This window comes from Marmota flaviventris, chromosome 6 (genome assembly GCF_047511675.1).
Source record: "Marmota flaviventris isolate mMarFla1 chromosome 6, mMarFla1.hap1, whole genome shotgun sequence".
NCBI lineage: Eukaryota > Metazoa > Chordata > Mammalia > Rodentia > Sciuridae > Marmota > Marmota flaviventris.
The window spans coordinates 33,904,371-33,926,702 of NC_092503.1; the positions used below are offsets into that span (position 1 = coordinate 33,904,371).

The 22,332-nt window shown below is 36.5% G+C and overlaps 1 protein-coding gene across 6 annotated transcripts in view; it reads right to left on the bottom strand.

Annotated features, from left to right (window-relative positions):
• The window catches only part of L3mbtl3 (L3MBTL histone methyl-lysine binding protein 3), a 112,698-nt gene that overhangs the window by 83,377 nt on the left and 6,989 nt on the right, over positions 1 to 22,332 (bottom strand). For all 6 annotated transcript variants that reach the window (XM_071613034.1, XM_071613033.1, XM_027947384.2 and 3 more), the window contains exon 3: positions 4,311 to 4,427. In XM_071613034.1, coding sequence (XP_071469135.1) covers positions 4,311 to 4,412 — 102 coding nt within the window. In that variant the 5' untranslated portion in view covers positions 4,413 to 4,427. The remainder of the gene's footprint in view (positions 1 to 4,310; positions 4,428 to 22,332) is intronic.

Here is a 22,332-nt window from a genome sequence, read left to right on the forward strand (position 1 = left end):
CTCAGGAGAGTATCTGCATTTTACTAAGGGACTTTCAAAGACTAAATCCTTATGACCCAGAGGAATAATTCTCTGTGGATAAATTTCAGACATCATTAGAAGTTCAGGTAGAAAAACTGCTTTGGCACTGGGAATCCTGCCAGGCTCCTTTCCGCCACCACTTAGTCACCTGCCTTTTCTGATGGCTGGCCCTAAGACATTAATCTACAAATGCTTCTCTGCATTTAAAAAAGAACAAATTAGGCAGTGGTAAAGTTTCCAAAGCTTGCTTAGGCAAAAAGTGCCTTATTAATGACCACAATATTTTCCAGACCACTGGTGGAGACCTGCTGTTCTCCTCTACCACTCTCTGGATTTTGAAGTTCCTGGCTCTTCTAGATACCCTTCTCTCTTGCCCTCCTCCCCTTGCTGCCCCTAGAAGTCTTCACTGAATCTCCTATTTTCAGAACCCAAAGACCAAAAGAACTCTGCTTTTCAAAGCCTTCCTAATTTCTTCAGCTGAAATAAGTTTTTACCTCCTCTATCCCTGTAAATTTTTCTTGTATCTCTGTTGATATGAAAATATTCTCAGTCTTCAGGCAGCAGTATAAGATTAAGATAATCAATTTTAATACTAGAGAAGCCTGTTCTCAAGATCCAGCTCTGCCAGTAAGTGACGTGAGCCAATGCAATAACCACTCTGCACCTCATCATCTGTAAACTGACCTGAAAGACAGACACTACCCCAAAGGAGTACATAAAAGGATGAAACAAGAAGATGCAGGTAAAGTGTTCAACAGAGAGGAAATTCCCTTATTCCTCTCACATCTGTCCTCAAAGACAAAGTTTGCTCTGCTTTATCTAAGGGTTAGTTGGCTTAGGGAGGGGAAGGGGGATTCCAGCACAGGGAACAGTAAAAGGGGTCCAGAGTATGAAATCTCAGTAGTTTGGTATGGATTGAAAACAGAGGTGCTGAGAAGTAAAATGAAATGTGCCCAAAGGGAGGCCAGATCACAAAAGAAAACAAAATCATATCCTATAGAAAATTTCAGGGGACTTGAACTTTGCTGTGAAAGATACCAGCAAGTGCAGAAGAAATACATAACTAGAGTGGCCGTGATCATGAGGCTTTCCCAGAGGAAAAGCCTTTCAAAATGGCCAAAGCTGAAGCACATAAAAACCTGCTCCCATGATAGAAAACTGAGTGAAGTGTGGCGGGCCGTCTTAAGCTACCATACTGTTAGGAGAACCCCATGCCCCTACTCGTGAAAAAGCAGAAGTATGGCTAGTATCCAACAAGCAAAGCATGATGTGAGAGGACAGATTTTACAACTGATTCAAAGTTCTCATATTTTAACTTTCTGCAAAATCATTTCCTCAATCAGCTCTCTGAAGCAACTCAGATTTTAATTCAACAAGCACGTGAATTAGACATCCAATATAATATAATCAACAGGCTAATCTCTGAATTTTAGATACAATGGGTAATAAAGCCATAAAGTCAAAAATAATTTTCAAATTATTTTCTGAAGTAAAAGTGTCAAACTGTCTGCAGCACATAACGGGAACTGGACACCTGGCAATGACCCAGTAATTAGATGAATCTAAAAGTCATATCAAATAACCCAGATTATAACACCCATTAAGTGGTTTAATTACCTGATTGCCTTAAGAGGTATAAGCTGATTTCTAAAGGTCATTGCTTAGAAAACCTTAAAGCAATCCAAATTTCCTATAGGTAGAAACTTCAATCTCCTGTCAAAAGCTAACTGAACACAGTGAAGGATATATATGAACTCTCTGTTCACATTTATGCAAATTTTCTGTAATTCTATAATTATTCCAAAATTTAAACTTCTTCCTAATTGATAAAATACAGATTTTTGTTTTATAACTGTATAATAATACTATATTTTGATGTTAGCTGAGAATATTCAGAATTGGAAATAGAAATTTAATTTTTCTGTGTCTTCCTTCCCCAGTATTTCTTCTTCCTCCTTGATTTCCAAGTGTGTTATACAATGCATGGATAGAAAATACAGTCATTTTTCATTACAGAGTTGAAAACATAAGCCAAATAAAAGTACATGCCATTGCATTATTGGACTGTAGAATAGAAAGATTCCACACTCACGTTTACTCCATGCCCATTGTTTCACATGTTTCTTACCTATTATTCTGTGTTTTTAAAAGGTGTATTTTTTGCAGGGGAGTGATATTGGCTAAATTATATTGTTATAGTGTGTGCATGTACAAATATATAACAACAAATCCCATCATTATGTACAACAATAATGCACCAATAAAAAATGGGGGGAAAACAGCTAACTGAACAATAATTGCAAATTTCTCCATTCACTTGATGTTAAAAAAATAAAAAAAGCCATTAAGGAATAAAAATACAAGAAAAATAAGGGAGTGCAGTAATAAAAAAGATACTGTAAAGCTATAAACAATTGGTTAAGTGTTTATATACATTAGTTTTTTTCAATCCTCATAACCCTTTTTATGGTTGTAAATCTTACTATAGATTCTAAAAGCCCCATTTGACAGATACGGCTTCCAAAGCTTGGGAATTTTAAATAATCTGACAAAGTTCAGGTGGCTCATATATGTTTGGCTTTATTAGAACTTGAGAAATATTTTTTCTTACTCAAAAATTTTCAGTACTATCTATCATATCATGTCCAGATGGATACTTGAAAATGCCAGAGCAGATAAAATCCTTAATATTTGTTTAATTCCTTATTTTATAGAGGAAAATTGATCTGAAGAGTTTAATTAACTTGTTGAAGGTCACACAGAAGTAAAATTAACACCAACTTTTTTTTGTAAATTTTTAATTGCCACAAAATATTTCTGCATATTTACAGTACAGTAAAATAATTCCATATAGATGTATACATATATGTACGTGTATATACATATATGTATCTCACACACACACTCAATGTGTAATGATCACATCAGGGTAATTAATATTTTCATCTTCTCCAAACATTAATCATTTCTGTGTGTTGGAAATCTTTGGACTCCTCTTTTGAGTTACGTTAAAATTTATCTTATCATTCAGTTTCAGTCTAGTTATCAACTATTATGCTATAGAAAGCTAGAATAAATATTCCTATCTAACTGTATTTTGGTATTCATTTAAAATAAATCAATTTCTCCAGATTTCACTAAACTCATTGCAATATTTCTGTGACAGTAAACTTGAGATGTTGGAACACTGCACTTAATTAAACCTAACCAAACTAAAATCTCAAGTATTTTTCCAACGACAGCCAGATTGTTCAAATCACCCCACTGAGGATGAGTGAGGGCAGGCTTGGCTAAGATACTTGTCAAACAGCCATGAAAAGGGATTAGATTCCAAGAAGCCTCTATCAGGGGGAAATTTTTCTATTCAAGATAGTTCAGAACACTAAGCCTTAAAGAGGCCAGTCAGATGACAGTCTATTAGGGAGATCGGAAGTTCAAACACCCAAATGACCAAACACAGACAGAAAGTCTAAAAGGCCACCGACAGGTTCAAGGTCTCAGTGATAGGATCAGAGCAAAAGTAAATCAGATATGAGAGGTGGGGGCAGTTGGCTCCCCAGATGGATGCTTGCACAACCATGTTTCACGGTGCAGCACAGATGGGCCTAGAGTGGAAAAGGGTCCTGGGGAAAGGGGCAGGGCAAGCATGTACAACAGAAGCAGAATGAAACTCCTGAAGAGGGTTCTCATCTAAAAAAAAAAAGCACTATGACTTACAGCAAAGTCCTGTTTTGAACAAGTGATTATACAAAAAACAATTATTTACATTATAAGTAATTTAAGAAAATGAAAGTCTGTTTATTCAGTATTTTAACATTATTTTATCCAGTTTTTAAACAAGAAGGCTAAGACAAAGAAAATATAGTTATTCCAAGTAGCAAAGCCCATTACGACAAAATCCAAGAAGCTATCTTTGAAAATCAAAGTTCTGCACTTAATCTCTTCATCTCTGCCATTTCTGCATTTACTGGCCCTCATGATGGAGTCAAAACTGAGATGATCCTCCTGGAAGCTATAAATTAATTTCTGTAAAATGAGAACATGCTACAGAATATTCTTATATTCTTAGTCCTCTAACTCAAGTGACAAAAGCTTCTGCCAATCTATCAGCATTCCAACGTGTCTTGTAAATTTACTGTTGATGTGTGAGCATGACATAAAACCCGAAGCACTGTGGTTAATGCTTTTCTTATTTCACATATGTATTCATTTAAAAATAAACACACATACAGATGTATACACACACACACACACACACACACACAATCAGAATAATAAGGAGAGCCTACCTTTAAGTCACTTCCTGGTAAGGTGCCCACTCCATCTTTCCAGTCCATAACACTGAATACATCAAACTCTTGACCACTTGTGCTAGAGGCAGACTCAGTCATGATTTATTTTTTAACCTAGAAGGGGAGGGGGAAAAAAAGAAATATCACTAAATATTCCACATGCAAATCATTTTTAATTTAGTAATCACTACTTCAATTTCCAGTACACAATTTTCTTGATTACACTATCCCATAGTCATAGATCTAATAATAATTGTTAACAGAGCTTGGGGTAAAGCTTAGTGGTAAGAACACTTTGCCTATCACACATAAGACCCCCTGGGTTTGATCCTCAGCATCTCCCCACTCCAATCCCTATAAAATTATAGGAAAATAATTTTATAAGTTTTATGGTAAAATTGTGCTATTATTAAAAAAAAGAAATTCATTCATTCATAGCATATTCACTTAAAACAAACAAACAAAAAATCATCCTCTTTGGGTACGGATATCATACAGCAAGAAATTTTTGCCCTCTAAGGATGTTTTCTTTTCTAAGACACTGAAAAGAGAGTAGGTGTGGATAAAGAATAAAAAATGTATACAGTACTCTGCCTTTATCCTAGGGATATATTCTAAGACATCCAGTGGATGCCTAAAAACACAGTACCAAGCCCTACATGTACATTTTTCCCCATACACACATATTTATGACAAAGTTTAATTTACAAATTAGGCACAGTAGGAGATTAACAAAACTTACTGTAGGTCTTAGCAATTGTAGCATATGACTTTTTTTCTTTCCTCATTGAGAATTTTCACCTTTTCACTTACAGGAAACAATTTATGATTTCTCTTTGGCATATTCAAACTGTCAGCATCACTACTCTTGCACTTTGGAGCCGTAATTAAGTAAAATGAAGGTTACTGGAACACAAGCACGATGATACCACAGCAGTCAATCTGACAACTGAGGCAGCAACTAAGTGACTAGCAGGTGGGAAGTGTATACAGCATGGCCACACTGGACAAGAGATGATTCATGTCCTGAGCAGAACAGGGCAAGATTTTGTCAATTATTCCGCACACCATTTAAAACTTTTTGAATTTCTTATTTCTTGAATTTTCCATCTAATATTTTCATATAGCCGCTGACCTCCAATAACTGAGACACCCAAGTAATTGAAACCCCAGAAAGCAAAACTGCAGATATAAGGAGACTACTGGATAAAATATTGATAAAAAATAAAGAGGCCAATTTGACAGTTAAAAAGAACAGGGAAAATTAGTCCATCATCTACACTACATTTATCAATTAAGTGTCTGATCTACTAATGTAACAAATGCACAATGTGATTGAGTCAGAAAGTAAACAGATTTATTCAATTCCATTGAAATAGCTGCAACTATGTTGCTTTAAGAAACAGGAAAACAGTCTTAAGATGTACAGCAAACATCAATAGTAAGGCTCAGTTAAGATAACCAATTTGGCCAGGGGCAGTGGTGCCCATCTGTAATCCCAGAGGCTTGGAAGGCTAAGGCAAGAGGATCCCGAGTTCAAAGCCAGCATCAGTAACTTAGCAAGGCCCAAGCAACTCAGCAGACACTGTCTCTAAATAATATAAAAGAGGTCTGGGGATGTGGATCGATAGTTAAGCATCTGAGTTCAATCCCTAGTATCAAAAGAAAAATAATAAGAACTAATTTGGCCAGGCGTCACAAGCACCTGTAAACCCCAGATAACCCAAAGGCTGAAGAAAGTTCAAGGTCAAACTGGGCAACTTAGCAAGCCCTATCTCAAAAATAAGAAAGGGCTGAGGATGTAGCTCAGTGGTAGAGCACTTGCCTAATCCACTCCAGGCCCTATGTGGAATAAAAAAAGGCCAATTTGACTAGCTAAACTAATAATGCTTTTATTTTCATTTTTTAATTACAAAACTTTCCATAATCACATCATTGGTGGTAATACTGATATTTTCTGAAACTCTCATTTGTTTAATATGAGATAAAACAAGTCAGTCATTATGTGCATATCATAGAAAATTGACAAAAGGATCAATGGATCCTAAATTTGAATTGCAAGTATCAATATCAATTCATGATGTATTATGCCTATTTTCCAGCTATCTAATCACTAATCAATGATAATGAGCAGCTTGGTTCTCTGATTGTGGTAACTAAATACAATTTCTCCTAAATCTTCCCAGAAAAGGAACTGATTTCTGCTCAATGGCAGAAAATATCCCAGATGAGCCTGGGATATCTTGTCAAATAAGAAAGCAAAGAAACTATCAAAGACAAGGGACATCACAACCAAAGAACTTAGGGCCTAATTTGAAGAGGCTCCTACTAGACAAAATAAGGCAAAGTAGAACTCTTACTAGTTGCAATTAATTAAAATACATCAAATAAATTTAAATGCATGAAGCCAGGCACAGTGGCACAGGCCTGTGATCCCAGCAGCTTGGGAGGCTGAGCCAGGAGGATCATAAGTTCAAAGCCAGCCTCAGCAACTCAGTGAGGTCATAAAGCAACTCAGTGAGACCCTGTCTCTAAATAAAACATAAAAAAGGGCTGGGATGAGACTCAGTTGTTAAGCACCACTGAGTTCAATCTCTGTATGAAAAAAAATTATAAATTCATATTGATATTCAAAACAAACAAAAAAAGAATATTTCACTGATCACCTTTTTTAGTTTAGGAGGAAACCAACTCACTATTTGGAAAAAGAAATAAGCACTGGTGAATTTTGTTTGAGATGGAAATTAAAGCTGCTTTTTGCATGGAATTCCATTTTTATTTAACAAACTGTGTTTATTCAGGTTTGGATACTAGGCAAATATTTTGTCAAAAGTAAATGAAGTGAGGCTATCACATCAAAAAAAGAAATACTAATTTGAGTATTCCAGGGAAAAAAAAGAATTTTTGAATACTTATATCTATCACCGTGAATTTGACAGCTTCCCAAAAGACTTCACAAAGGAGATAGATGGGTGGTGATAACAATAAATGTGATATTTAAAATACTTCATAACAAAATTTGTTAACACTTGAATGATATATACAATTCAGTGAAGAAATATTTTCCACATGACCAATGCATGATGTTACAAAACTACACATGGATAAGGGATTCATTCAAAATGCCAGACAGACCAAATGGATTTCAATGCCTCAAAATATGAAAAACTCAACTGATAAGGTTTCAAATTACATTCGACTAACCTTCAAGAAACCATCACCTGTCAAGTTTTAGTGTGGTATCAAAGAAGAATGTACACTTATTATTGAAAAGACTAGTAAAATTATTTCTCTTTTCCAACCCTCTATATGAAGCCAGATTTTCTCATATACTTCAACCAAAACAACAGATTTCAATGGACAGTGCAGAGGCAGATATAAGAACACAACAATCTTCTATTAAGCTAGATATTAAAAAAGATCTGCAAAAATGTGAAGCATTCCACTGCTCTGTTTTTTTTTAAATTTTGGAACTATGATTATCTTTCATAAAAATATATACTTATGTATAGTCTCATGTACTGGGTTTTTTGTTGTTATTTTTAAATAAACATTCCAAAACAACCTATTTCTAACAGTAAATATTAGTATTTATTAGTATTTATATAGACATGTAGATATCTATATGTCATCCAAACAATCCCTCTTTTTTAACCATTTTTCAGTGTAAAGACAATGTGAGACCAAAAAGTCTCAGAGTCACTATTTTACAGAATAAAAACTTATTTTTTTCCACAAAGATGAAATTGCAAGGAAAAAACTTGAGGAGGAAATTTGAAACGGAGAAAAAGATATTTAAGATATATATCAACCAATCCCAATATTACAATTCATAGATCTGGTCTGGACCCTGATTTAAACTATTTTTAAAAAATATATTTTATTATATAGGGCTAGGAATATAGCTCAATTGGTAGAATGCTTGACTTGCATGCACAAGGCCCTGGGTTCAATCCCCAGCACCACTACCACAAATAAATAAATAAATAAATTTATATCTATCTATCTATCTATATATATATATATATATTTTATATATAGAAGAGGAACTTTGAATACCAACTGGCTATCTAATGACATCAGAAGAAATGGTGTTGCTTTTTTAAAGGGGTGATGCTGGTATGCACTTTTTAAAGGGGAACTATTCCTATATTTTAGTGATACAAGTGAAATGGTAGAGGAAATGACATACTAGGAGAAATGTGCTATAGAGTAAACAATGGGGTGAAATGGTGAAAATAAGACTGGCAACATATAAGGAACTGTCCAGATGTAAGTAGGGTCTGTGGCAGTTTATTATATTACATCCTAAGCTTTGTACGTGCCTGAAAAATATCTTTCCAAGATTTTTTTTTCATGTAATTTCCTTATGTGTGTTGAAAAGGTTAGGTTTGTGGATTCTTTGTATAAAATATTATAGCACTTAAACATTTTTAACATTCATTTTTCAATAGTCAATAGAAAAACTACTTGGGATTCCTTGAGTGATAGCTGTCTTCTGTTGAAAATTTTTAGGTACTTCAATATTCTTTCTTTTTTATTCTTAAATATAAAAAAATATGAAACATTAGACATTTCAAAATGTATATCCAGTTTTAATTTGAAGAATCAGATTCCACTATCATTAACTTAATCCTCAAAACAGGAACTAGGATGTGAAGGCATAAGGAAGAATTAAATTAAGAAATTGTAAAAGTATGAAATAAATGAAGACTTGTACTTAAATCTTTTATGCTCTTCCCTCACCAAATGGATAAAGACCAGCCATAAAATTGACTCCCTATCAAGGGATGTAGGAGTGGCAACTTTTTTCTGACAGAGGGTAGTGACAGAATAATTTCCCCCCTGCTGGATAAACTGGGTAAAACCAGAGTCCCTGGTCTTTTTCCTACCCAAAAGTCATACATGTATAAAATTCACAGCAGTAAAATCCTGTCTGTCCAGGAAGAGAAATCTAAAAGCTAACATTTCACAAAACCTGAAGTTAATGTTCATTACGAGTTTTAGGAAATAATCAGAATACGCTTTTGTTATATAAAATATTACTAATGTTACACAGTGTGCTCAATCTGCAAGCATATTATCTAAAATTTGTAAAGCTTGTTTCATCCATTTTTTTTTTCATTCTAAGGTTTGTGGACTTTTTTGTACAACACAGAAATATTATTACATTGTTTTTCGCATCGTCATCTAATTTTGAGGCCACCGGTGGCTTACTTTTTCATAAGAAGTCTGAATGGCTACAACAGATTTAGTGTTTTCAACCACTTTTCATTCAGGTAGAACAGCCTGCACGCAATACTATTTTTTTTTTTTTTATTTTTTATTGTGGGTTGTTCAAAACATTACAAATTTCTTGACATATCATATTCCACACTTTGATTCAAGTGGGTTATGAACTCCCACCTTCACCCCATACACAGATTGCAGAATCACATCAGTTACACATCCATTGATTTACATATTGCCATACTAGTGTCTGTTGTGCTCTGCTGCCTTTCCCATCCTCCACCCTCCCCCCTCCCCACCTCTCCCCTCTCCTCCCCTCCTCTCTCTCTACCCCCTCCACTGTATAACCCTGAGGGTCTCCTTCCATTACCATGCAATTTCCCTTCTCTCTCCCTTTCCATCCCACCTCTCATCCCTGTTAAATGTTAATCTTCTTCTCCTGCTCTTCATCCCTACTCTGAACTTAGTTACTCTCCTTATATCAAAGAAGACATTTGGCATTTGTTTTTTAGGGATTGGCTAGCTTCACTTAGCATAATCTGCTCTAATGCCATCCATTTCCCTGTAAATTCTATGATTTTGTCATTTTTTAATGCAGAGTAATACTCCATTGTGTATAAATGCCACATTTTTTTTATCCATTCGTCTATTGAAGGGCATCTAGGTTGGTTCCACAGTCTTGCTATTGTGAACTGTGCTGCTATGAACATCGATGTAGCAGTGTCCCTGTAGCATGCTCTTTTTAGGTCTTTAGGGAATAGACCAAGAAGGGGAATAGCTCGGTCAAATGGTGGCTCCATTCCCAGCTTTCCAAGAAATCTCCATACTGCTTTCCAAATTGGCTGCACCAATCTGCAGTCCCACCAGCAATGTACAAGTGTACCCTTTTCCCCACATCCTCGCCAGCACTTGTTGTTGTTTGACTTCATAATGGCTGCCAATCTAACTGGAGTGAGATGGTATCTTAGGGTGGTTTTGATTTGCATTTCTCTGACTGCTAGAGATGGTGAGCATTTTTTCATGTACTTGTTGATTGACTGTATGTCCTCCTCTGAGAAGTGTCTGTTCAGGTCCTTGGCCCATTTGTTGATTGGGTTGTTTGTTCTCTTATTGTCTAATTTTTTGAGTTCTTTGTATACTCTGGATATTAGGGCTCTATCTGAAGTGTGAGGAGTAAAGATTTGTTCCCAGGGTGTAGGCTCCCTATTTACCTCTCTTATTGTTTCTTTTGCTGAGAAAAAACTTTTTAGTTTGAGTAAGTCCCATTTGTTGATTCTAGTTATTAACTTTTGTGCTACGGGTGTCCTATTGAGGAATTTGGAGCCTGACCCCACCGAATGTAGATCGTAGCCAACTTTTTACTCTATCAGATGGCGTGTCTCTGATTTGATATCAAGCTCCTTGATCCATTTTGAATTAACTTTTGTGCATGGCGAGAGAAAGGGATTCAGTTTCATTTTGTTGCATATGGATTTCCAGTTTTCCCAGCACCATTTGTTGAAGATGCTATCCTTCCTCCATTGCATGCTTTTAGCCCCTTTATCAAATATAAGATAGTTGTAGTTTTGTGGATTGGTTTCTGTGTCCTCTATTCTGTACCATTGGTCCACCCGCCTGTTTTGGTACCAGTACCACGCAATACTATTTTAAGAAAAGCTACTGCTTCTACGACATCTCAAGTCTTTCTTCCTCATTTCACCCTCCCCGTGTACGTACACTTGCATACAAACATTCGAAGGCCTTTCACTTCAACAAATCACGCCCAAAAGACTTCAGCAATTTTTTTTCAATGCTTAGAAAATGTTCTTACTTTTGTTTTGTTCCTGTAATTACTACCTGCTACATTCCATAATCCTATATGTAACCTGTATTCTACAGGCCATAAAAAGCAGGTAGATAGGAGTCATAATACAAGGAATAGTTTCTCATTCTGCAGAAAATCCCACCCCCAAACTCTTGTTAAATGGTGCTGAGATTTCCTAAGAAAATGTCATAAAAGTGCACCACGATGGGCCTCTGTGCTTTCAAACAAGATTCAGCATTTTTCTCCTACTTTCTTAGTTCTAATGGTCTCTGGCCTCTACTGATATCAGACAATGCAGCTTTGGGGTTCAGACATCTACCAAATGTATCAGTGGAGCTTTCAATTTCCCCTAATATACATGTTATGGCTGACCGTGGTAAAAACGAAGGCATTGATGCCCAGCAGGCCCCTCCCAGTGCCCACTGCAGATGTCTTGCCAAGGAACTGATGACTTCACTGAAGACCAGGGCCATTGCTGCTAACACCAATACAAATGCACTATCTTCCCAAAGTATCTTTTTTTAAAAAATTTTTTATTTTTTTTATTTTTTAGGTGTAGATGGACACAACACAATGCCTTTATTTTTATGTGGTGCTGAGGATCGAACCCTGCTCCTGCCTGTGCTAGGCGAGCGCTCTACCACTGAGCCACAATCCCAGCCCACCCAAAATATCTTTTCACAAAACAATTCACTTCAGCTTTCATTCATTTTTATTATAATCTTCTTGCCCTAGCCTCCAACCAAAGGTCTAGAGAGCAGCCTAAATGACATATGACACTATCCTCAGAATTACCTCCTGTATGTCATGTCTCTCCTACCCCATTCCACGTCTCCAAACCACAGCTGTGCAACTTGACTCTCCCTGGAGATAATTCTATTGGATGAAACTCCTCACTTTCTCATGTAAACAAGTCCCTGGCCACCCCAGTCTACCAGTACCACTTTTTTTTTTTTTTTTTTTTTTTTTTAGTACCACTTTTGTTAGGTGGTAATGAGACTGGTTTTTTGGTATTGCTTTGTTTTGTTTTTGCTCGGCTGGGGATTGACTCTAGGGCCTTAAGTATGCTAGGCAAGTACTTTCCCACTGAGCCACGCCCCTAGGCTACTTATTGATATTTTACATTTAAAAATCCTATGTTATGTGCATGTACAAATATGTAACAATGAATCCTGCTATTATGTATGATTATAATGTACAAATAAAAAATATGGAAAAAAATCTTACATTAAGGTGCTGGGGATATAGGTCAGTAGTAGAGAATGTGCTTATTAGCACACACAAGGCTTTGGGTTCAATTACCAGCAGACACAAAAAACAATTCTGTTATCAGACTATAGGGAAACAGGACCTCTCATATTCCTTGATGAAGGCATTGTTAAGTTGAAACAACCATTATGCAGATCAATATTCAAGATCATAACTCCCAACTCAGCAATTATACTTCTAGAAATTTATTTTATAAATACTTGTGCATATATGTATAAAAAATTACATACAACTTAACTGTCCATCAATGGAGAACAACTATAATAAATTCACACGATAACATATGATGCACTGTGAAAGACAACAAGAAAACACTTCACACGTAATAAAGAATTCCAAGACACTATTAATAGTAACAATTCTATGCAAGGTACAAAAACTGCATGATACACTTTGTGTAAAACAAAAACAGGTAAATATAAATATGTATATGGCTTGTATATGTATAGACCAACTCCAGAAGGATTTGTCAAAAACCATTTCTATATCCAAGAAGAAGCAATGGTTTGCTAAAGGACAGTCATGGGAGGAAGCCTTCTCTTTGCACATTTTTGTGTCCCTTTTGAAAATATTTAAATTTTTATTAATTATAAAAATGTAAGTTTTAAATCTTGTTTCACGTTTATTTAAAATTATGTTATAAGCTGGATGTGGTGGCACATGCCTATAATTTCAGTTACTGTAGAGGCTGAGGCAGAAGGATTGAAAGTTCAAGGCCAGTTTGAGCAACTCAGTTAGACTCTGTCTCAAAATAAAAATAAAAAAGGGTTGGGAGTATAGTTCAGTGGTAGACTCTCCTTCGGTTCAGTCCTCAATACCACAAAAAATTTAAAAATAAGACATGCCTTTTATAACATACATATGTTTATCATGAAATATTTGTTACTGATGTTAAAAACTGAATCTATCACCTAATAGTCACTAAGGGAAATCAACTTCTACAATGCTGTTGGGTAAGTTTACTAGTAGGTGTTAACTATATGTGCATGTGCATCAACTCAACAGCTGAATGGGAAAAAAGAAGTGTAGGTTTCACTTCTGCACAACCAAGGTATGCATTCCCAGACTGTATATTGATGGTTTCTACTATTCCTGAGTGACACCTGAAGTTCTCGTGACATTTCATAATTTTTCGTTTTACATAGACATGAGTCTGAATCACACATGCCATAAAGAGGGGCAGGGGCAAGATAGTCTGGCCTGGCCAAGGTCCAGTTATGCTCTTAGTCACAGTGCTCCGTCTTAGTGCTGTGAACACTGTAAATAAAGTGATAAAAACTCTGTTTCTTTTTAAGAAATGAAACAAACAGAATTAACTGCTAGTTGAGTCTAAGAATTGATGACAGAATGAGGGGAATATGGAAATGTTTATGAAAGTAATAGGCCCTAGCCACAAAATAGAAGTTTCAGATAAATTAAAGACTGAAATGTCAAAAGCAATGACTCAGACACACTGTGTGAACAAAACTACCAAATGCTCCGAAAGTAAATCAGTAGAAAATACATGTGAATTTGTGTCAATAAGTTCTCCAGACAGAACATCAAACGAGAGAAGCAGTTAAGGGTCTAGAAAGATCATTTAAATATTTCAGGTATACTTTTAGTAATTTTTTGGAAGGAATTATGTGCTACAATGAGTTTTTTAAATTTTGAACTGCAACTGGCTTGGGCCATATCCCTCACAAATGTCAAGAATCTACTGCATCTAATTTTGACATAAAATGAGTTTATGTCCTCCATCATTCTTCCCTCATATCATTTCTTTGCTTCTGTCTGCCATAAGTGGATAACAGAGAGGCTCGGTGTGAGGGGCACAGTCTCCCTATGTGCTGAGCTCCTGCTGCAGAGTCAAAGTGAGGAGCCTGCCTGGGCTTAGATGAGGAGAGGTGACCTAACATAGGACACAGCACAAAGCAGAAGAGTGGGCCTTGTCTGCACCCCAAGAGTCTGAGCCTGCAGATACGGGGAAAAACAAGGATCACTGAGAAAGAGCACTAAGTGTAGCCTATTCCTGCTCAACCCATCATTCTCCCCAAATTATATTTAAAAGAACAATGAGTTGATGTCCATTAAGACTAGCTAAATAGTTGTAATTATTTAATGTTTTCTTTCTTTAGAGTTGCATTTTATAGCTTTGTAGCTAATTGGTGCAAATTCAAAATTAAGGTACAAAGATACTGTGGTTATGAGCTGAGAGTATAAAATGGGAGTAGACATTACCTCAAAAGCAGAATCAGATTAAAATTCTAAGAACCAGAATCAGATTGAAATTGTGTCATTCAGATAACAGGCATGAGATATCAGGCCTGGTGTTGATGAACTAAGCCTTCCAGATTTTGGTTAAGAGGGCAACGTTATCTTCTCTAAAGAGCAAATCAAGAATGCTAACCCTAAAATCATTATCATGCACACACACACACACAAAAAATGAAAACAGTATAGAAGAGGAACACAGCAATGAAAAAGGCCATCCTCCACTGTGAAAGTCAAAGGCCTTGTTGCCATGATGATTACTGTTAGGCCATTAACTGAAGAGGGCTTTTGGTTTACTTCATAGAAATCATCAGTTACCAACCAAATGCTACACCTGGCACAGAGAAACACACTCAAAAGTCCTTAATATCATTCTTCAGTTATATCAGCTAAAAGGGCTCTCACTGTGACATGCAGAACTGCTCTGAACCCCCATCCTCACTCTCTTGGCTCCTTGGCATCTTTCACAGGCATCAATCAAATGACTTCACGGAGTATCCTTCAGACCTGCTGTACTCTCACAAGTCCTTTCCCCTTCCCAAAACTAGTACTTTCCACTCCTCCTCTTCATTCCACTTTCCAAAGTTTAACAATTGCTTCTTCTGTGACTGTGAATGAGTTAGTCACTTAATCAATTTCTCCTCTGTAAAATGTAGAGGATTACAGAATCTTTCTTTACTGAGTAATGGTGAAGATTAGATAAACCAGGTAATGTTAGCTATCCTGTAGACAACAGTCAAATATAATGTTAACTTCTTATTATAATTATTGACTTTAACAATTATCTGGGTTCATAAGAGCTCCTTAGCAATCAAAAAATTAAATAGCAGTTTTTCTTTTCAACTCATTTTTAACTTAAAATTAATTCAAACATTTCTTAATTTACTTATTTTTGCAGTACTAGGGATTGAACCCAGGGATGCTCTATCAATGAGCTACATCCCCAACTGTTTCTTAACATTTTATTTTGAGACAGGGTCTTGCAAAATTGATAAGCCTGGTCTTAAACTTTTTATCCTCCTACCTGAACCCCCTGAGTCACTGAGATTACAGGAATGCATCACAGCACCTGGCTAGTCAATTCATTTCAATAACATCCAAGGTAGTAAGTGTTCAAACCTACATTAGAAGATGTCAAGATTACTATGTTAAAATTAGGTATTGTATTATTAATAATATTAACAATAGCTCCAGAAAGACCCCCAGTTTTGTCATAAAGCAATCCATCTGAAGTAATGTAGAAAGATCTGCCATGTGAAAAAGGCCTGAAGCCACCCAATCCCCAGAGAAGCCCCACATGTGGTCATGAGCTACCACACTGGTATGACTCCTTTTAAACAAGACTAGATGAAACACTAGGACAATATTTCCCAAAGTCTGCTCCCCAAAACACAATTTTTAGAAAGCCATTCATTCCTATCCCAGATAAAATATTCGGTGATAAAAGACATGCAATTTCCCAGCAGCCTTTGGAAGATGCACACTGGCTGTGGTGCAGACACCTGTGTAGCACTAAGTCCACAGTCACTATGGACTTATAATCACTATCACAGCACATTGAGTTCTACAGAAACCCCTCTGTGGAAAATAACATGAAAGTAGGTAGTGTTTTACAGAGTAGATGTCATTCATCTTCAAGTTAGATGCAACTTGAAGGATGCTACCTTCTGACTTAGCTCCCAGACTGCAGCCATGTGTGGAATTCTATGACGTCTCATACTGAGGCATATTCTTTTAGTTCAGACTTGAGAAAATAATGCTAAAAAAGATATGGGCCCTGCATCCTGAGACCTCCCTACAGCTTTTGTGATGATGTCCTTTATAACACCTAAAGACCCAACATTTACTAAGAGAACTCCGTGTCCACCAATACAAGGCCAAATGGGGTAATCAGACTAACCCATTAACAGATACACATTAAAGGAACACAGAGATGCTGGGGAAGAAAGGGTTCTTTAATGCCTTGTCATATTAAAGGATCTCACCAATACCAGCCTACTTGACCTTCACAACTCTTTCAAGACTGATAAGAACTATTTCCTCATTTTACAAATAAGAAAATTAAGAAACAGACTTTTATCTCTTAAGACGGAGCCCAGGATGCTGTAATTTAGTCAACAGAGAAGACAATGAAATGGTGTAAGGCAAAGGCTCTGCAGCCACAGCACCTGGATTTACATCCCAGCCCCAAGATTTACTACGACCTGTATACCATAGGCAGGGACCTAGCCTCTTGAGCCTTAGCTCCTTCAGATGTAAAGTGGATTGAAATATCTACTTCATAGAGATATAAAAACTTTTTTTAAAAAATTATGCAAGTTGGAATGCTTTGCACACAGAGGACACTCAGTCTATAAGAGCTTCAGTGATTGTGAACAAAAGAAAACAATCTTCTCTCCAGTGTCCATGCGCCCTCCAAGCACCAGGTCACCAGGTATGTGCAATAACAAAGGGCAGGAGATGATACCTGTGCAAAGGCCAACACCTTGGCTTCATAAAGCCCTATGTAAATTTTCAGGAGTCCAGAGATTGGGGGTGGGGGGAGCAGTGTTTAAGAAAACTGCAAGACTCCGAGTTGTCACGGACAAGTAGATTTCAGAGTGGATTTGGGAGACTTTGTAAGGTATCCTAAATGTAAGATCAATAAACATTAGCTTAGCCACGTTCTTCTAAAGAAAAGAACATTTTGACAACCAAAAAATAATAATAATAAAAATTAAGATAAAAAAGCTACCCCAACAAATTAGGCCACTGGCAACTTTACTGTGATGTTTGTGCTCTGAAAACATTGAAACCTCCTCACATGCCAACAGTGGCTCCCAAATGTGTTTCAAGAGACAGACAGCGGGTGCAGAGGCAGACAGCATGCACTGGAAGGACTGCGGCAAGAGGCTGATATGAAGAGGAGAGATGAAAGCTAAGGATCCTCCCCAGGAGGCTCCAGTGACCCGGCCAGTCTTTCTCTACACAAGCCCTGGTTTGTGTATGTGCACCTAAGACATGAGGAGAAGAGGCCAGGAAGACAGTGTGGATACCCTGATTATCATCACACTGTGTTATCACCATCTGCATACAAGAAGTACTGATGGAGACCTTGATTAACTGGGCTTTATAATCCCTTGTGAAGATTCACAGTAGGTATTGATAAAGGTTACCAAATGAATGGATGAAACAGGGGAAAACACGACAGATTAATGGAGAGGAGGGTTAGAAAGACAGGAAATCAGAAAAAAGAAACTGATTTGTCCATCGGTCTCACATTCCCCAGTGAAAATTCCAACTAACAACTAGGCTGCTAAGTATTTATTTATTTACCTCCTTGGCAGAAGCAAAACATCACCACTCCAAGAAACTCTCCTTATTTAAGCGTCAGTGAAGAACACATCAAAAGAAGTTAAATTCAAACCTCTTAAACGGGCTTATTCAATAAGGATGAGAAAAATCCAAACTAACACTTGAAGCATCTTTCAACAAACACATATTGCTACAAAGAAAATTTTTCCTTTCAAATCAAGCATGACAGATACCAGCTTTGATATTCTACTTACCCTGCTTGATAAGAACTCTGAATCGCACACATATTGGAACTGAGATCTGTGGTAGAGAGATGTGAAATTTTGCCCTGAGGGCCCAAGTTCATAGATTTTAAGCAGGCAAACTCTAGATTATTTCAATGTAAGAATGGAAATCTTAATCCTATCAAGAACAAAGCCTTCAGAATCTGGGTCTTCTATTCTCAACCATGCTTGGACAGCAGATCTTGAGCATCAACTAATCCATCTACCTTTAAATATGAAATCAGCAGGAAGAATGCTTCCTCCTCAATGCGTTCTCAAGAAAGCTCCCACTTGACCTCCTCACCATACCCTAGTGAGAATGGTCCCATTTATATGGTGGCAATGGTTCATCTGATTTCTCATCTATGCTTCCATGGAGATGGTGTGCAAAGGAGTACACCAAGGGTAACTTAACAAAATCTCAACTTCCTGCCCCTGTTTGTTACTGTTAAGAAGGATGAATTATTGAGATTCTGTAACCTCACCTACTGACTTCCTCTAAAAGAGGAACAGAAAATGAAAAATGCCTTTCAAGAAAAAAAAAAAATGTACACAGAAAGTGAAATCACACTGACTGACACTAACAGGCCTATGGCCTATTTAATACACTCTCACCAAATACTTTTATTTGAAGTTCATCTTCAATGTATGCTCTACAAGATAACTCAATGTGAGGCAGAAATTTCTTTAAAAATGTTATCTCATCAACATACTACACTAGAAAGATAATAATAGAAATTTTACACCCATTAGAGGGATTCAAAGGCCATAAAAAGAACAAGAACCTGTCTGACACAGATATTTCTATGCTTTTGCTGCATATGCATGAATTTAAATTTTAAAAGAAAAACTAAAAGTAGTGCCTTGTTCTTTTTTATTTCCCTTCATAAATTTTTTTCAAAAACACTAAAAGTGGTATCTTCTTTTACTTATTCTGCTTCATACTTTTATAGAACATAGAGCTAAAATTAAGATTTACACTTGATTTCTCTTATGTCATAAGTTAGATTTGATCAGATTTTATTTTTCTCCCAGAAGTCATGCCTACAGCTAATCTTGATAATCATTTGTGACCAACCTGCTTATCAACATAAGCCTCAAGTTCACCAAATATGACCACAAATCAACAGGGTGAATTATTTATATCATTTAACAATCAGACCAAATTGACCACTTAGAAATTTCAATTCATTCTTCAGGGTACAACAGTGTAACACATGGGGAGAAATACAAAATATTTCTTGAACATCCTATTAAAGAAGGTTGGGAGTACACAACAGATTAATGTTCTAAAACCTGAACAAATTTAATTCCATAAATTTATATATAACATAAAGCTGTTGTCCCACCTTGAAAGGGCTGGGACAGAATAAGTCTCAAAAAATTTTACTGAATAAAGTTCAAGTTAGGAGAAACAAACAGGTGTGATGATGCACACATATAATCTTAGCAACTTGGAAGTCTGAGGCAGGAAGCTTACAAGTTCAAGGCCAGCCTGGGCAACTTAGTGAGACCGTGTCTCAAAATAAAAAATGTTTTAAAAAGGGCTTGGGGCTGGGTGTTGTGGCTCAGTGGTAGAATGCTTGCCTAGCAAGCATGAGGCACTGGATTCAATCCCTAGCATCATATAAACAAATTAAATAAACAAAATAAAGGTACTATGTCCATCTACAACTATTAAAAGTTTGTGTGTGTGCCTTGGGGTGGTGGTGCTTGGGATGTAATTCAATGGCAGCATGCCCCTGGGTTCAATCCCCCATATCCATTTGAAGGGGAAAAAAAAGGAAAAGTTTATTACTGCTGAGTCCGACCCAGATACCTGGGTGAGGCACACAACAGGGAGAAACCACCCAACCAGGCAAAAGAGACTCCATTCCACCATGCAAAGATGGCCCCTGGCTCTCTGATTACAGTAATTCAGAATTAGTGTATTGTTTTGAGTATCTTCTTACTTACATTTCATCTTCATTTTTATTTTGATTCTAGGATACTATAACTGCCCTTCGTTCCTCCCCATTATTATCTCTGTCTTATTTTGTTACTTCTTTTAACAATCCTAGCTTCAGAGTAAATTCCATCATCTTTTGAGTCCCCTCTGTAAACTTAGATCCCATTCTTTTTGATGACTGCTTTATAATGGATTCATGAATTAGACCAAGGAGGGTTTTGTGGGGTTTTTTGTTTTTGTTTTTGTTTTTGGGGGGAGGGCTGTTTTGTTTTTTGGTACCAAGAACTGTACCCAGGGACACTTAACCACTGAGCCACATAGCCTTTTTTCTTTTTCATTTTGAGACAGGATCTCGCTAAGTTGCTTAGGGTCTCACAAAGTTGCTGAGACTGGCTTTGAACTTGCATTCCTCCTGCATTCCTCCTGCCTTCCAAATTGCCAGGATTATAGGCTGCACCAAGGCACCCAAGGTATTCTTTTCCAAACAACTCAACAATGAATCTTCTCAATTCTTGGTTTAAAAAAGGAAAGAAAAAAATAAAAAGATGAATTTTATTCCCATTTATTTTTCTTATATTTGCTCATTATTGTGCATCTTAGTATAAGCCATGTATAAGAGCAAACATATTAATCTGGATATGTGCTTTCTTTGAAATATCGTAGGAACTACTGTTTTGAAAATCAAAAACCTAAAGACAAAATAATCCCATGCCAATATCATTTTACCTGGTTCTACCCCTTTCAAACAGCATAATATAGACAAGTTACTAAGTATTTCCAAGCATCAGTTTGCATTAATAGAAAATAATAATAATACCTGAAGTTCAACATTAGTGAAAGTAGTAGAAATAATACCTCGTGCCTAGAGCAATATGTGGATATCCAGAAGGTAAGCACTAGGTATTTTGGGGGTGAATAAATAAATAAGTAAATGAATAAAGCACTGAGCTTAATGCTTGACATTCAGAGAGCACTCAAAGTATACTTCACCTTAAATATTAATACTATAAGTGTTTAGCAGAGGTTAGTCCACCTGCCCCATCACTATCACAGGAACATGTATTACCACAGTATTACCATGGTACCCATGACTTCATCTCTACCATTCACACATATTTAACTGCAGCTTTGTTTTGTAAACTATCATTTTATGTATATGATTTATCTCCCCAACCAGATTATAAACATGCTGAAGCAAGGACTGATATTCTATTTCTTGTAGTCCCAACACATTCATTCATTCAACCCTACTTCAAGTGTTGACTGTGTGAAGCACTCCCCAATATCGATTTTCATAGTATTTGTTGACTCCATACAAAGCATTGACTGTAAATATGACAGAAACAAGAATAATACAGAAGGCATTATACTGTATTCATATAATATGCATGCAATCCTTACAATAACCATCTAAGCCCTTAATTCCAAATCCACTTCTGAGGAAGAAACTCAACTCCTTAAATATCACCCAACTTTATCCACATTCCCTTCAAATTTCCTTGTTCTTTCCTCTAAACTATCTTGTTTCCTAAATGGGGATTTCTTAGAGCTAATAAATTAAATTTAGTTGTTTTTCAAAGGTACCAGTTCCTGGTGTTTCTTTCCATCTGCTCCCTGCAATAACTGCTACAATCAACACTAACTAATCTATCATCTCTTCTATTGACTCATATCTACATACATCAACTAAGAAACTTGACACAGTCTAAAGAAATCCTGAGAACATCCCCACTGGATAATGAAGCCCTTAAGAAATGTATCTTCTGCAGATCCCTTGAACTTCAAGACATCATATAAATAGAGTATCTTTGGGGCTACGGGTGTGGCTCAGTGGGTAGAGTACTTGCCTAGAATGTCCAATGCCCTAGGTTCAATCTGAGCACTGCAGAAATAAACAAACAAATAAGTATATATTTTTAATACATATCTTCATCCATATTATAATCACCCCAAATCCTT